This window comes from Planococcus citri, chromosome 5 (genome assembly GCF_950023065.1).
Source record: "Planococcus citri chromosome 5, ihPlaCitr1.1, whole genome shotgun sequence".
Classification (NCBI taxonomy): Eukaryota; Metazoa; Arthropoda; class Insecta; order Hemiptera; family Pseudococcidae; genus Planococcus; species Planococcus citri.
In genome coordinates, this window is record NC_088681.1 from 19785707 (window position 1) to 19799552 (window position 13846).

At 33.3% G+C, this 13846-nt stretch overlaps 3 protein-coding genes across 5 annotated transcripts; all 3 read left to right on the forward strand.

Moving 5' to 3' along the window:
• The first annotated feature begins 97 nt into the window (after nt 1–97).
• On the forward strand, nt 98–3021 carry Srp72 (signal recognition particle 72). The gene is made up of 12 exons (XM_065369661.1): nt 98–341; nt 416–533; nt 604–741; nt 801–924; nt 996–1186; nt 1253–1523; nt 1593–1796; nt 1868–2029; nt 2104–2262; nt 2335–2471; nt 2546–2764; nt 2839–3021. Exons 1-12 carry the CDS (start codon nt 242–244, stop codon nt 2951–2953), a joined length of 1938 nt encoding a protein of 645 aa, XP_065225733.1. The 5' UTR covers nt 98–241; the 3' UTR covers nt 2954–3021.
• A 236-nt stretch (nt 3022–3257) lies between these two features.
• Nucleotides 3258–9019, forward strand: LOC135849299 (chorion transcription factor Cf2-like). 2 transcript variants are annotated; one of them, XR_010559516.1, is made up of 5 exons: nt 3258–3644; nt 3744–3946; nt 4013–4587; nt 4812–5310; nt 5376–5513. XR_010559516.1 is itself a non-coding variant. In XM_065369667.1 (4 exons), the coding sequence occupies exons 1-4, from the start codon at nt 3627–3629 to the stop codon at nt 5864–5866; spliced, it is 1287 nt and encodes a 428-aa protein (XP_065225739.1). In that variant the 5' UTR covers nt 3265–3626; the 3' UTR covers nt 5867–9019. The 2 variants fall into 2 exon arrangements, 1 of the variants encoding a protein (XP_065225739.1); XM_065369667.1 differs by lacking the exon at nt 4812–5310 and having other exon boundaries at nt 3265–3644; nt 5376–9019.
• Nucleotides 9020–9168: 149 nt separating this feature from the next.
• LOC135849303 (zinc finger protein 701-like) lies at nt 9169–13103 on the forward strand. Of its 2 annotated transcripts, none has more exons than XM_065369673.1 (5): nt 9169–9603; nt 10092–10201; nt 10279–10461; nt 10545–10945; nt 11021–13103. In XM_065369673.1, exons 2-5 carry the CDS (start codon nt 10125–10127, stop codon nt 11497–11499), a joined length of 1140 nt encoding a protein of 379 aa, XP_065225745.1. In that variant the 5' UTR covers nt 9169–9603; nt 10092–10124; the 3' UTR covers nt 11500–13103. The 2 variants fall into 2 exon arrangements, with proteins under 2 accessions (XP_065225745.1, XP_065225744.1); XM_065369672.1 differs by having other exon boundaries at nt 9169–9598.
• Nucleotides 13104–13846: the final 743 nt, after the last annotated feature.

Genomic DNA, 13846 nt, shown 5'->3' on the forward strand with positions numbered 1-13846 from the left:
TCGTTCTCAAGAACGAAAACAAAGTTGAAATCTGAACAAAGCCTAAAAAGCTCTCGGAGCTGTTCATTTTCTAGTAAATCACCCTTCGGCCATATTTTTATAATTCCACGTACATTTGACGACGACGAGTTCGTTCAAAAAGATCATTATTTTTCATTATGTTTCGGTTTTAAAGTGTAAATATTTTAAAATTCTGAACAAGTCGTAGTTCCCTGTACTTCTTGTTTCATAGCTGATACCGATGGAATCCTTGGAGGCGAATCTGTGCGCCCTATATTCGGAGCTACAGAAGTTGGAAGCGAACAATGATTTCGAAAAAGCTCTCAGTGTTTCTGATAAAAGTAAGTCATCAGTGAAAATACTCTTAAAAGCCAGACTTTCAGTCGCTGTTTTCATGTTATTCTTATCTTTCCAGTACTGAAGAAACACCCCGAAGAAGTAGAAGCTTTTCATTGTAAAATAGTATGTTTAATCCAGTTATCGAAGTTCAAAGAGGCTGTAAACATCATAGAAAGCAATAAGAATCAACTAGAGTATGTATATAGATCTCTTACGTACTACTTGAGTACATTTTCCAACACTTATATATGCTTGATATTGCAGAAGTTTAACGTTCGAACGAGCCTACTGTTGGTACCGGTTGAACGATCCGAAAAAAGCTCTCGATGTGATAACATCCTGTAAAATATCGACACTCAAGCTTCAGGAGTTACAAGCACAAGTGTTATATCGTCTTGAAAGGTAAATTCATCGATTATCGAAAATTTTGAACCATTTTTCACGATTTTTTCTACGTTTAGGTACGACGAGTGTTTCAAAACGTACAGAGATATCATTAAAAATTCTCACGATGATTACGAAGACGAACGTATGACCAATTTATCCGCAGCGATAGCAAGTATCGTCGCTACCCAACAATATTCCGTAAGTATATTGTTGTAAATTCGTTATTAGATCATCGAGCAAAAGCTAAACCAAAAAAAAAATTATTTTAGAAAAAAGAAATACCGCAAATTGGCGAACATACGTACGAACTGTTGTACAATTCAGCTTGTAGATTGGCCGAAGAAGGTCTTTACATCGAAGCTAAAGCGAAACTACAAGCTGCTGAGAAATTATGTCGTAATTCGTTGGAAGACGATGGATTGGCCGAGGAAGACATCTTGGACGAGCTAGCTGTCATCAAGTACGAAACTCATTTCTTCGATTTTCTTGTAAAAATGTCGTACTAATGATCAATTTCACATTGTAGGACGCAAATAGCGTATTGCATGCAGAAATTAGGACAAGAAAAAGAAGCTCAAAATATGTACAATGGTATTTTGAAACATAAACCTAAAGATATCGCGGTGATTGCCGTAGCGAGCAATAACAGTGTTGTGATAAATCGCGATCAAAATATTTTCGATTCCAAGAAGAAAATCAGATCTTGTACCGTAGATAATCTTGAATTCAAGTTAGCGTCTCGTCAACGTGGAGCTATTGCTTTCAATCAGTGTTTATTCGCGTTGTATAATCAGCAGGTCAGATATTTCCTGAATTCGTATCTCTCGTTTGAGATCACATTGTGCTAAAATCCGATCTAATTACAGACTGAATATTGTGTGCAATTGTGTAACAAACTAGAAAGTAATTTCCCATCGCTGCGAGAAGGCGCCGTACTGATCAAATCGGTTATTTTGGCGAAAGAAAGGAAAGTTTCTGAAGCGGTTGATCTGCTGTTGAAATTCGCTTCTAAAAATATCTCTAATCAACTAAAATCAACGTTGACTGCCGTCCAGTTGTTACTATCGGAGGTTCGATTTTTGGGTTCTCTAGTCAATTTCGAAAGTTTTTGTGGTGATTTATAAAAATATGTGTTTTTCAGGATGATCGAGACAAAGCATTCCAACTTTTAGAAAGTTTAGTAAAAAATAATTACAGACCTGGTATCGTGAGTGCTCTAATAACTTTACTCGCCGCTCGAGAAGATCATTCGAACGCTGTTAACTTATTAAACGAAGCAGTCGCTTGGCATTCTTCTCATAAAGTATGTAAAATCATTCGTACAGTATCATTCATAATTAATATAAAGTTGTTATATTATTTAAACTGTATTTTCAGAGCGATGACATTGATTTAAAATCATTTTGGAAACAAGCTGCCGAATTTTACTTACGTGAAAATGATCCTCAAGCTGCCGTAAAATGTTTGCATAACCTACTATCTTTAGATCCTCAAGATCAGAAAACTATCGCTAAATTAGTTATAGCGTATGTTCAAGTGAGTTCGTCTGGATTCTCATTCAGAAAATAATTGAAAAATTCACTTCTTTAATCGCAAATGTTATTTCAGTTTGATAAACAAAAAGCTGCAGAATTCTGTGAAAAATTACCTCCAATTAACGTCGACCACGTCGATATATCTGCATTAGAGAACATATCATGGCATACGAATAAGCAAAAGAAATTGAAAGTACAGCCATCTCCCGGGTATGACTTTATTGCCACCGTTTATTTGCTCATCTGCGACATGTGATCATTAATTTGTATTATTCAAATTATAGCAAAGCATCGGGCACTGACTCGAGTTTGAAAACGAAGAAGAAAAAGAAAAGGAAGCCCAAATTGCCTAAAAATTACGATCCCAATGTACCTCCTGATCCCGAACGATGGCTGCCTAGATACGAAAGATCAAATTATAAAAAGAAGAAAGATCGCCGACACAGAGATACTGGTATTGGTAAAGGAACACAAGGTGCTGCTGGAACGTCTAGCGATCAATAGTGAGTGATTTACTAATTACTATTTACATTTTTGTGAAGGATCGCAGTGATAATTTATTGCATTCTTTTTGCAGTGATATCACGAAACGTGCAGCTACCAGTACTGGTCAGCAAAGTAGTGCGCATGCTCCTCGTTTGCAACAAAGGAGTAAAATACAGCATAAAAGGAAGAAGAAGGGTGGCAGATGATTTTATCTGGTGTATTTTATTTTCGTTTTCTGTTGTATTTAATTAAAGGTATTACGATTTCTGTATAATTTTGCATTGATTCATTTCTTATTTCTTCTTTCTTAACACATCTCCATTCTCCAAATTTTAAGGAAAGAAGATCAGTTTGAAAGGTGCTGAAAATTGAGGAATCTTCTGTTCTAACTCCCAAAGTTTGTTGAAAAATGATTTTTGAATTTTGATTGAATTTAAAATGTTTCTACTTCTAGGGTTTCTTTTTCTTTTCCACTCAACATTTGACGATATCATTTCAGTTTTGAATTGAATTTTTCAAGAAGAAACTCAAAATTTGAAGCAGCAAAGCAATAGCAAATTGTGATTTTGGAATGGAAACGTGAAAAATGGAAAGAAAACTAGAGGTCATTGACCTTTTTGTCTCTCTTGCTGACATTGAATCGAAACTCAATCAAATCAAAAAAATACTGTTGGCTACACTGTTTGATTGAGGCACTTTTTAATTTTAAAATTCGACATCATTGTTTTTTCAAAACTTTAATCAAAAAAATTTCGAAATCGAAAATTAAATTTGAAAAAAGGATGTGGAAGTTTTTCCAAGTTATGTGCCATTAATTCTAAAATTTCGACAATTTCATGTTCTGTTCCATGAACAGTGTCGCAATAAAATTCAAGAACCATGCTACAAAATATGCTAGTAAGTTTTCTATTTGTCCAAATATTCACAAACAAGATCCCGGTCTGTCTTTATCATTATCGAATCACTACCTAATGAAAAATACTTTTCTAATTTCAGTGCGTAGCAATGAGAAAGAAAGTAGAAAACCTGATTCACGAGTTCGACAATCTACTCCGAGGATATCAAATATTACGAGGAAATGTACGTGAAAATGAAGTACCTCTCATGGGACATGCTTCAATTTCAGTTTCAGATTTTCACAGTTTATTGACGAGTTTTCAAACACTATTGGAGAATACATGCGAGAAAGACTTCCTCAAGTTGGTACTTTTCAACTCGAGTAATTTCCTTTCAATCACCTTCTAATTTTTTGTTTTTTATTGTAGTTATGTTAGAAACGAAGACGACGTTCGATCAAAATACATTGAAATGAGTAACGAGCACGAAAATCTAAAAACAGCTTATCAAACAGCTACGCAAAATGTTACAGAACTAGATTCGAGATTAAAAGAAACCGTAAGCGAAAGAGACGAATTGATTCGTATGTTCGACGAACTAAAACAAATGTCAGAGAAAGGTTCTTTTCAAAAACTACCTTCTGTACCAAGAAATCGAATCAAGTCGATGATAGAATCGGTTCAAAAATTAACTGATAAACGTTTGCCATCGTATCAACATCTCAACACGAGTTCGAATAATGAACAGACTGAATTCCAAGCTGAACAAAATCATTCGCTGTTACCGTATTTTTGTGATACATCGTCTACTGAATGTTTTAAGACTGAAGTTTTTGTACCAGGATCACCGAGGATCCAATCGCCTGAATTACTTATACCCGATAGTATCGACGAACATCGTGAAGATGTAGAGAATGTAGTTTCCGATCAAGTCAGCGTTTCCGGTGATGTACAAGTTATTACTGTAACGTGGGATGAAGTGACGGATAAATCTTCTGATGAAGGTGAGCGATATGTCGCATCAATTGACGTAATTTTGATAAATTTTGTTCGAAACTTGGTCTATTTGGTGGTATTGATAAAGATACGTATTTGGGATCAGCATGTTTGTTCGATTTTGCATCATAATCCATTATCATTTCTGTTTGGGCTTACAATTCTAACTTTTGATTTTAATATCGTAATTTTTTTGAAATTCTTAAACCAGTTCGATTTTTTTCTGTTTTAGAGGATTTCCGCGCTGTAAGACGTGAAAGAAAACGAAAATCCAAGTCCAAGTTTCCAAATCACTGGCTGTCTTGTAAAACTTGCGGACGTCAGTTTACCAAAAAAAATAACCTAGACAGGCATAAAATTTTACACTCGTCGTTTGGCAAACAAAGGCCATTTTCTTGTTCATTATGTCCAAAAACTTATATCAATAATGGTGATTTGAATCGACATATGCGAACTCACACAGCCGAAAGATACTACTGCTCTATTTGTAATAAGAGTTTCTCGCAGAATGGAACGTTAACTCGTCATATGAAAATACACGCCAATGTGAGAGAATTCATTTGTAATGATTGCAATAAAGCTTATACGAGTAAATGGGCATTGAAAGGCCATATTGTACTAAAACAATGTCCATTCGCTAAGTATTGAGGTATTTCACGTTCACTATATACTTACATCGATCGATGATGAATTTCGAACAAGAAACAGTACTGATCCTAAATACGAAATAGGTATCTCGATTTAATTAAAATTTACAGTATTCGTAAACAAGGTACAATAATTCTCTTTTTTACAGTTTTCAATTTGAACGATGATCACGAAAATCCAAACAGTACTGATGGTATGGATTCGAGCCCAGATATTGACCCTATCGAAAGCCAGCCCACTTTGACCGAAGAACAGGATCCGTTTGCGTTAGATGTCAACAACTCGTCGCGATCTCAAGAATTCAGATGTGATATCTGTTATCGGAGTTATTCGAGAAGAGATAGTTTATCGAGACATAAGAAAATCCACACTGAAACGAAAGTCTACCTGTGTACCTATTGTCCGTCTAAATTCCGACAGCATTCTCATTTATTAAGACATGAGAATACTCATTCTAACTTGAGAACATTCTTATGTCCAATTTGCAATCGAGGGTTTAACCACAGAGATAACAGGGAACGTCATATGAAAAATCACGCTGCCAAAAATTCGTATATGTGCGCTCACTGCAAAAAAAACTACAGATCGAAACTTAATTTAAAGATGCATATTTCGTCGAAGGCTTGTTTATTAGTCTAGTCGTGTATGATGGAAGCAGGGTTCGAGCTCGATTACAGTTTCTCAATTAAAACTATGGACATTTAAGCATAAAAGTGCAAGGTTTTCGAAGATGAGAATAAGAAAATGACAAAATTGCGAACCAAACTGTATTCGTATTTGATAAAAATTTATAAATTTGATTTTTTTGAAAATAATTCAAACAAGTAATCTCGATTTTTTTTCTAACAAGCGCAACGTGCATTGATTTACTGACAAAAAATTGATTTTTGATTTTTTTTCTCCCTTTAAAGAATCGCAAAAAGTCATCACTTTTGTGACCATTGTCGAAATGTTATTTTATTTCTTCTTGCCAAAAATTGCTAAATTGTGATCCAGATGTGTCACTTTTTTCCAAAAATTACCCAAAGACTCGATTAATAACCCTTGATTTTTTGCTAAAATTCTCACATTTTCACCAAAAATTTGTAAAATTCCACTTTTTCAATAAAAATTACAAAAAAAGTATCACTGGTTGCCTACTTGCAAAAAGTTATGCTTTCATTGCTTTCTACCAAAAATTCACATAAATTCTCGCTTCTCATCAAAATGCTGAAACAATTTAATTTTCAACCCAAAACTGCCAAAAATTGTCAAAAACTTGAGAAGTCTTCTGCTAAAAATTTCATCAATTTGCCAAAAAATTATGAATAGGTAATTTGTATTTTTTTTTGCCAAAAAAAAATTTGAACAACTTCAGCTTTTTGCCAAAAATTCCAAAACATCTCAATTTGTTTGTCAAAAATTGCTCACAAATGTCGCCTTTTTTCACTAGAAATTTCCGAAAAGTATCACTTTGTTGCCAATAAGTGCCAAAAAGTTCTGGTTTTGGCTAAAATTGTCAAAAGTCTTGCTTTTTGCGAAAAATTGTCAATTTGTCAAGAATTCTCGCGTTTTTAAAAATTGACAAAAATCCATAATTTTTAGAAAAATTGCTAAAAATTCAGAATAGTTGTTTTTTTTGTAAAACAGTTTCGCTTCACCAAACAAATTGACAAAAATTTTCGATTTTCACCAAATTGCTAGAATGGTTTGCTTTTTTTTGCCTCAGAAAGTCAAAAACATAAGTGTAACTATTAAAATTTTCACTTTTTTGCAAAAATTTATAAGGATTGTGTGACATGTAACTTTTTTGCAAAAAATCCAAGTTTTTGACCAGAATTTTCAAAAAAAAATCTCGATTCTTCTGCCCAAAATTTCTTGTAAAGTCTCGCTTTTTTGACAAAAATTTTCCCAAAAGTACCAAAAAGTGTCGCTTTTTTACCAAAAATTGTTTTAAAAAAAATCGGTTTTTTTTACCAAAAACTATCAAAAAAATCACTTTTACCCATAATTGTCAAAAATTGTCGCTTTTTCAAAAATCAAAAAAAAACCTAAATTTTTTACAAAATTGTAAAAAATTTAAACTTGCTGTTTTAAAAAAAAAATTTAAAAAGTAGTTTGTTTCAAACATTGTCCAAAAGTCTCGCTTTTTTGCTTATAATTTTCAAGAATTTTCGCTTTTTACCAAATTGCCAAAAAGTTGTGCTTTTTTGCTGAAAAATGTACCCAAAATTATCGAAAAAGTCAACTTCGTCTTCTTTTACTAAAACTTTCACTTTTTTACCAAAATGAACAAATCAATAAAATTTCAGTTTGTTTTCAAAAATTTCAACTTTTTTGCCATAAATTTTCCTAGAAGTACCAGAAGTCTCGTTTTCTACCAAACACTGACAAAAATTTTCAAATTTCAATTTTCACCAAATTACTGTACAGTTTTACTTTTTTACCTAAAAAATGCAAAAAATTATCAAAAACTCAAAAAATTTCACTTTTTTGCCAAAAGTTACTGAGGATTGTTTTGTCTAATTTTTGGGGAAAATTTTTTTTCAAAATCTCAATTTTCTGATAAAAATTTTTAAAAAATTTCAATTTTTGCCAAAAATTGCATGCGTACTTTTACCAAGTCTTGCTTTTTTGTCAAAATTATTTTTTCAGAAACTGAAATAATTCTGAACAAATTGTAACCCTTTTCCCTGAAGTTCCCAGAAGTGTCAGTTTTTTACCAGAAATTACCAAAAATATCACTTTTTGCCAATAATTGCCAAAAAGTTCTGCTTTTGGCAAAAATTGTCAGTCTTACTTCTGTCAATAATTTTGTCAAAAATTCTCGCGTTTTTAAAAATCGGCAGAGATTTTCATTTTTTTGCAAATTTGCTGAAATAACTCTACATTCAAAATTCAAAAATTATTGTTTTTTTTTTCAAACAAATTTTTTAAAAGGAATATTACTTTTTTCCAAAAATTGTCCTCATAATCTCGCTTTTTAGCCAGACACTTTCAAAATGCCCTTTTTTTATGAGCTAAACTTTTCGAAGTCTTGCTTTTTGGTTTTGCTAGAAATTGTGTTTTTTTTGTTTTTTTTTTTTGACAAAAATTGCAGAAATTTTTACTGTTTTATCCAAAGGCAAAAATTGCCCAAAAAGTCACTGTGTAATTTCAATAGTATATCATTTGCACCACTAGAGTAAGAAGTGCGCGGTTATCGAACCTAAGACAACTTTATTTTACCAGAGAATACACAGCCGAAGGTTAAAACTACTTGTCTCTTGTTCTCGAAGGGACCAAGCTACCCATTTTTTGTTTGTTTATTAATTATCTTTTCAAAAAGAACATGTGTCTTGCTATCCGATGGTCACACAATATGTTAAGTGTAAATAGATTTATTGGAATGTACAGAATGATACAGTGATGTCAAGGAAACATAAATTAATTCAGCACATCTACGAGTAGCTCGTAGGCTGCAAATTCCTTTCTTTTTATAAACACGAGACGATTTAAAATTTAAAACTAAACAGTTACCTACGCTTTTTGATCAATACAACATGGTAGTGTTTGTTTTTCTTCAGTTTTTCATACGTTGAAATGAGTTTTGGTCACATTTTGTTACTTTTTTGATTACATATTTTTGAGTAGGTACTTTTTCAAGCTTCTTAAATTACTGAAGTGACTTTTTAAAACTGAGTTCGAGCCCTGTAGAAGTCTTATGACAATTTTCTTGTCGTTTCTAGGTACGTGGTTTTGTGTTTCCTGTAGTGGTGGGATATTATCGATATTTATCGATATATATCGATATTTGCCGCCGTCGATATATATCGATATTTTGAAGCCGATAATCGATTATCGGAAAATTTTTAAAAATTATGCAAAAATCCCGCAAATAAATTCTGTGAGGTATTTTTTTGATCTTTTTGAGCATTTTCAGACTCTTTTAGAGTAAAATAGTGATTATCACGGCTATTAATGGTAGCCATGGGCCACATCTGTAGAATGATGAAATGTTGACAATTACGTCATCAATGTCATCATTATTTTAAAAAGCGCCAAATTGGTAGCTAGATACTGAAAAAGCAAAAAAATAAGGAATAGAAACAGCTTAGAAATGATTCAGTTTCTCTTTTCATAAAAAATCAGCTGTTTTATGGTCTTTTTATGAACATCAAAAACATCCGATATATATCGATATTATCGATATCAGACCTCCGATATTTGGACGATATCGATATCCCGAAATATCGATAATATCCCATCACTAGTTTCCTGAGAGTTTGTTGTTGTATGTACCTATCTTATGTCTGTTTTTGTGTGGTTTTTTTCTACGTTGTTATGATTTTCATGTACTGTTATGTTTATTAATGGCGAGTTTTTCCTATTTCAACGATACTCTGACATTTTGTATGGTATTTTTCTTGAATAATTAAAGATGATTTGTTTCTATATGATTTCAATCATTTCTGTACTTACCATTACCTTAGGTTATCCTTATAGGTACATTAATCATGATTATCATGACTGTTTATGATGATACGATTATCATTCCATTATTTCGACGATTTTGTACAATTGAAACCTAATTACCTCGCGTTGTTCACACTAATAAATGCGCCGAATCGAATAGATAATTTTGCTATACTTATTTGAAAATACCGCCTTTTTTTCACTAACAGGAAGTGATAAGAAGTGATAACAGCACGTGCATTGCCTACAAGGCTACAAAAAATGATTATTTTAAGCACTTCGGCGATACTTCGAATAATTATCATTCGTCATTTGATTATCAATGTTTCGTGCATATTTTCTAAATTGATGATTTTGTTTTCTTCGACGATGCTGTAAATTCTCATTCATAATTACAAACAGATCACTAACGTTCCGTCTATTTCCATAGTGAAGATCGCTGTTTCACTCTCCAACATCCAACATGAATTATGTTTACGAGTACGAAGATTCCATGAACCAATACGAAAAGTTATTGATGAGAAACTTCGCCAAACTCAAGTGAGTATGCACAAACACAGCTGTACACCTAATTCGAATAATTTCGAGTAACTAACACATCTTTATTCAATCATCAGGTTCTTAAACCCATCGTCGGAATCAGAGTTCTCTGAAATGGAAGGAGCATACATAACTATTAAGAAATACTTGGACGCAGCCCAAGAAAATATGGTATCGTTGAAAGCAGAATACCATGATTTAAACCAACACTACTCGTGTTTATTCGAGGTTGAGGATAATGTTACCGAAGAACTTCCCAAGTAAGTTTATCATATTTCAAAACTCCACGGTATAATAGTACTTCATCTACGTGGTTAACATTCTTTGCATTTTTTGTTTTCAGTTACTTGAGACGTCAAGAAGCGCTAAGATTGAAATTCCTCGAAGTAATTTACGAGAGTAAACGCATCAACTCGTGTTTGGATGATATTCTTTATGGAAGTCCTGTCGAAACGCTCGAAAGAGATTCCATTCAAAGTCCACTGGAACGGTTTCATGCTGCTCATTGTGAATTAAGTAAAGCGGTCGAATTGGAATCGTCTTCAGTTTGGGAAACAAATATGTCACCGAGGACGATTGATTATGACGATAGCGATCCGCACATGAGAATGGATGATGATCTTGAGACTTCGTTTACAAACGAATATACCGAAGAGTTGGTTACTGCAGTTGGAACACAATCACCGGAATCCGCTCCGTTGAATGGTACTGAATTTGTTCCATCGAAACGGAATAAAGACTCGAGTAATTTAAAAAGGCTGATTTATTACAACAGTTCACTACGAGCGGATTAATAATTATTTTTGTTTCTTCTCGTAGGACTGGTTGTAAATCTTAAGAATAGCAAGGCAATTATTTGCGACATTTGCGGTCGGAATTTCAAGCATAAATATTATTTAAAGCGACATATTATGGCTGTTCATGAAAAACTGAAACCATTCAGTTGTGCCGAATGCGGTAAATCGTTTTCGAGGAAACAAAATATGAGAATTCATATACTTCAGGAACACATCTCAAAGCGCCATTATCCATTCGTTTGCAGCATTTGCGATCGAAAGTTCGCCTGCAAGTCACATCTAAACAGGCATACAATTTTGCATGAAAATCCGAAACCATTCGACTGTACCCTATGCGACAAATCGTTTACAAGGAAAGAGCATGTAAAAAGTCACGTACTTGTGAAACACACCCCGAAGCACCGCCAACCATTCGTTTGCAACATTTGCGACCGACGTTTTGGCAGAAGAGCTGATCTGAAGAAGCATACAATTTCGCATGAAAAGCAGGAAACATTTTAATTGCGCCGAATACGAAAAATCATTCCCAAGGAAAAAAGCCATGAGACGTCGTGTACTTTGTAATCATGTGACTCTTCGGCAGACTCATTCTCATTATGACTGCCCGTATTGCTATCGTCGATTCCTGCATAAAAGTAGCATATCTTGTCATATTGCCGAAGAACAACAATCAACTTTGAAAGTTGAAGGATTCATGGTGCACCGTATGTGGCAAAAAAGGCTCAGATTGCTTGAAAAATCTCAAATTAAAAAAATTCCATGATCTTCTTCGCAACACAAAACTTTATCTAGCGTTTAAAGACGATGACCCCGCCCCCCCCCCCCTCCGAAACGACTGTCGCCATTTTCGGGCCGATGTGAATCCTCCAGCACAATTTGAAGCAATTTCAAATTGCTCTTGAAGGTGTTGTGATAAATTTCGGCCTCTGAAATCTGATAAAATTGGTTATAAATTTGACATTCCGAATCATTTGGAGGCGATGAATTGCAAATCTGAGGTGGCGTGTTGATAAGCACGTATATATTTTATTAACAGCTGAAAAATCTCAAATCTCAAAAAATAATCCAATGTCAATTTTGTAACAATTTTCTTACAACTTCTTCCAACTGCCTCAAGTCGACCTACCCCCACACTCAAGGCAGACTAAAAGGCACATTTTACTGTATCAGATGAACGTCGAGTGGATGGAAATAATACCCTATCGTTTTTAGGTCAGTATTGTGAGCGATTTGAAATTGCTGGAGAAAACCCGGTTTCAGATTGATTGCAAAATGATGCAAATCGATTCAGTGGTCGACTTCAGAAAGTAGATGAAATTTTGAGCAATTTGTTGCAAAAATTGACGATTTTTGAATTTTTTAAAATTTGAGATTGATAAAAAATTATACTTTTCATTTTTCAACTTGTCACCTCAGATTTGCGATTCATTCGCCTGAATCTATTTGAAATGTGGAGCTTATCACAGGATTAAATTTTTAGCTGCTGAAGTTGATTAAAACGCCTTCTGGAGCAATTTGAAATATTGTTGGAGTAAATTCAACTTTTTCTGGAGATTTCAGATGGACTGAAAAATGGTGGCGATCGATTCGGGGGTTCGACTTTAGTATATATAAACTGAGTTTGAGATTTTCATCTTTATGTTTGCTATTTTTGTAAAAAATTATCAATAGTCATTTCCACAATTTCCAAAAATACGCCAAAATTCGAAAAATCAACTTCGACAGCTGAAAATTTGGTTCTGAGAGATGGAGTGGACCAAATTTCGGCTCAATCGCTTTTCCTTGTTGTTTCGCCTTTTTTTTTTATCGTAGAAAATAATATATAAATGCCTTTACTCCTTCAGCATGTATTTTGATTTTTAATTCTGCCAATTTTCAATTTTAATCATTAGTTTGATAAGTTACTATTTTTTATGTTCTTAAAGATTTCACTGATGAACTGTTTTCGACTTTGTGCCTACTTTTTAAATAGTTAAAGGCTTTTGTGCCGAGGTACGCTGGTTTTATTTCATATTTTAATATTTTTTATCCTATTATCAATGCGGTTTACTCACTATTATTTTAAATTTTGTTATGAAGAAATATACTTGTGCGTGATTGTTTTATGTTTAGAACGAGTTACTGAATTAATTTCAACCCCCCCCCCCCCCACCGGTTTATCAAATTCAACTTTTCATTAAAATACTTGAGAGTTAGTTTGCTAGTTTGAGATGGAAAATTTGTGTTTTGAAAAAAAAATCGTACCTACCTTTCCTAATTTTATACATTAAGTACATATTAATTTACACATGCATAACTATAATATGATGTCTGAAGTTTAACGTAATCATAGTTCAATTTTTTTTTTTTCAACTTGACTACCTATTTACTGTCGAAACTCGAGTAATCTAATGTGGAACAACAAAACAAATCATCCATAGATCAGCACTCAGCAGTAACTTCGAAGTTTCGCTTTTTAGAAATCATTAAAAATTACCTATCGCTTTTTCAAAAATTGGCACAAATTTTTTCTTTTTAGAAATATGGCTAAAGATTGCCTTTTTTTTTAAAAAAAGTTCCGAGCAGTCTCATTTTTTCACCCAAAGTTGTCACCAACATTTTCCAAGGCTCGCCTTTTTGACATAAATTGCGAAAAAAGTACCATCTTTATCTAATAATTATCTATAAAAAGGTCTCATTTTTTGCTAAAATTGTTAAAAGCTTGATTTTTTTTAAAAATTGGCAAAAGCACTCTCTTTTTTGCTGAATTGCTAAAAAGAAAAGTTGACTTTCAAGTCTCACGTTTTCCCAAAAATCTCAAACAAAAGTCTATCTTTTTTCAAAAATTATGTCCAGTGGTAGTTTATTT

Coding starts and splice junctions, on each gene's coding strand:
- Srp72 (XM_065369661.1), top strand. CDS start 242: ATGGAATCCTTGGAGGCGAATCTGTGCGCCCTATATTCGGAGCTACAG. Junction 742..800: donor GTGTTATATCGTCTTGAAAG/GTAAATTCATCG, acceptor TTCTACGTTTAG/GTACGACGAGTGTTTCAAAA. Junction 925..995: donor TCGCTACCCAACAATATTCC/GTAAGTATATTG, acceptor AAATTATTTTAG/AAAAAAGAAATACCGCAAAT.
- LOC135849299 (XM_065369667.1), top strand. Junction 3,947..4,012: donor TGCGAGAAAGACTTCCTCAA/GTTGGTACTTTT, acceptor TTTTTATTGTAG/TTATGTTAGAAACGAAGACG. Junction 4,588..5,375: donor GGATAAATCTTCTGATGAAG/GTGAGCGATATG, acceptor TCTTTTTTACAG/TTTTCAATTTGAACGATGAT.
- LOC135849303 (XM_065369673.1), top strand. CDS start 10,125: ATGAATTATGTTTACGAGTACGAAGATTCCATGAACCAATACGAAAAG. Junction 10,202..10,278: donor AGAAACTTCGCCAAACTCAA/GTGAGTATGCAC, acceptor TTCAATCATCAG/GTTCTTAAACCCATCGTCGG. Junction 10,946..11,020: donor GAAACGGAATAAAGACTCGA/GTAATTTAAAAA, acceptor TTCTTCTCGTAG/GACTGGTTGTAAATCTTAAG.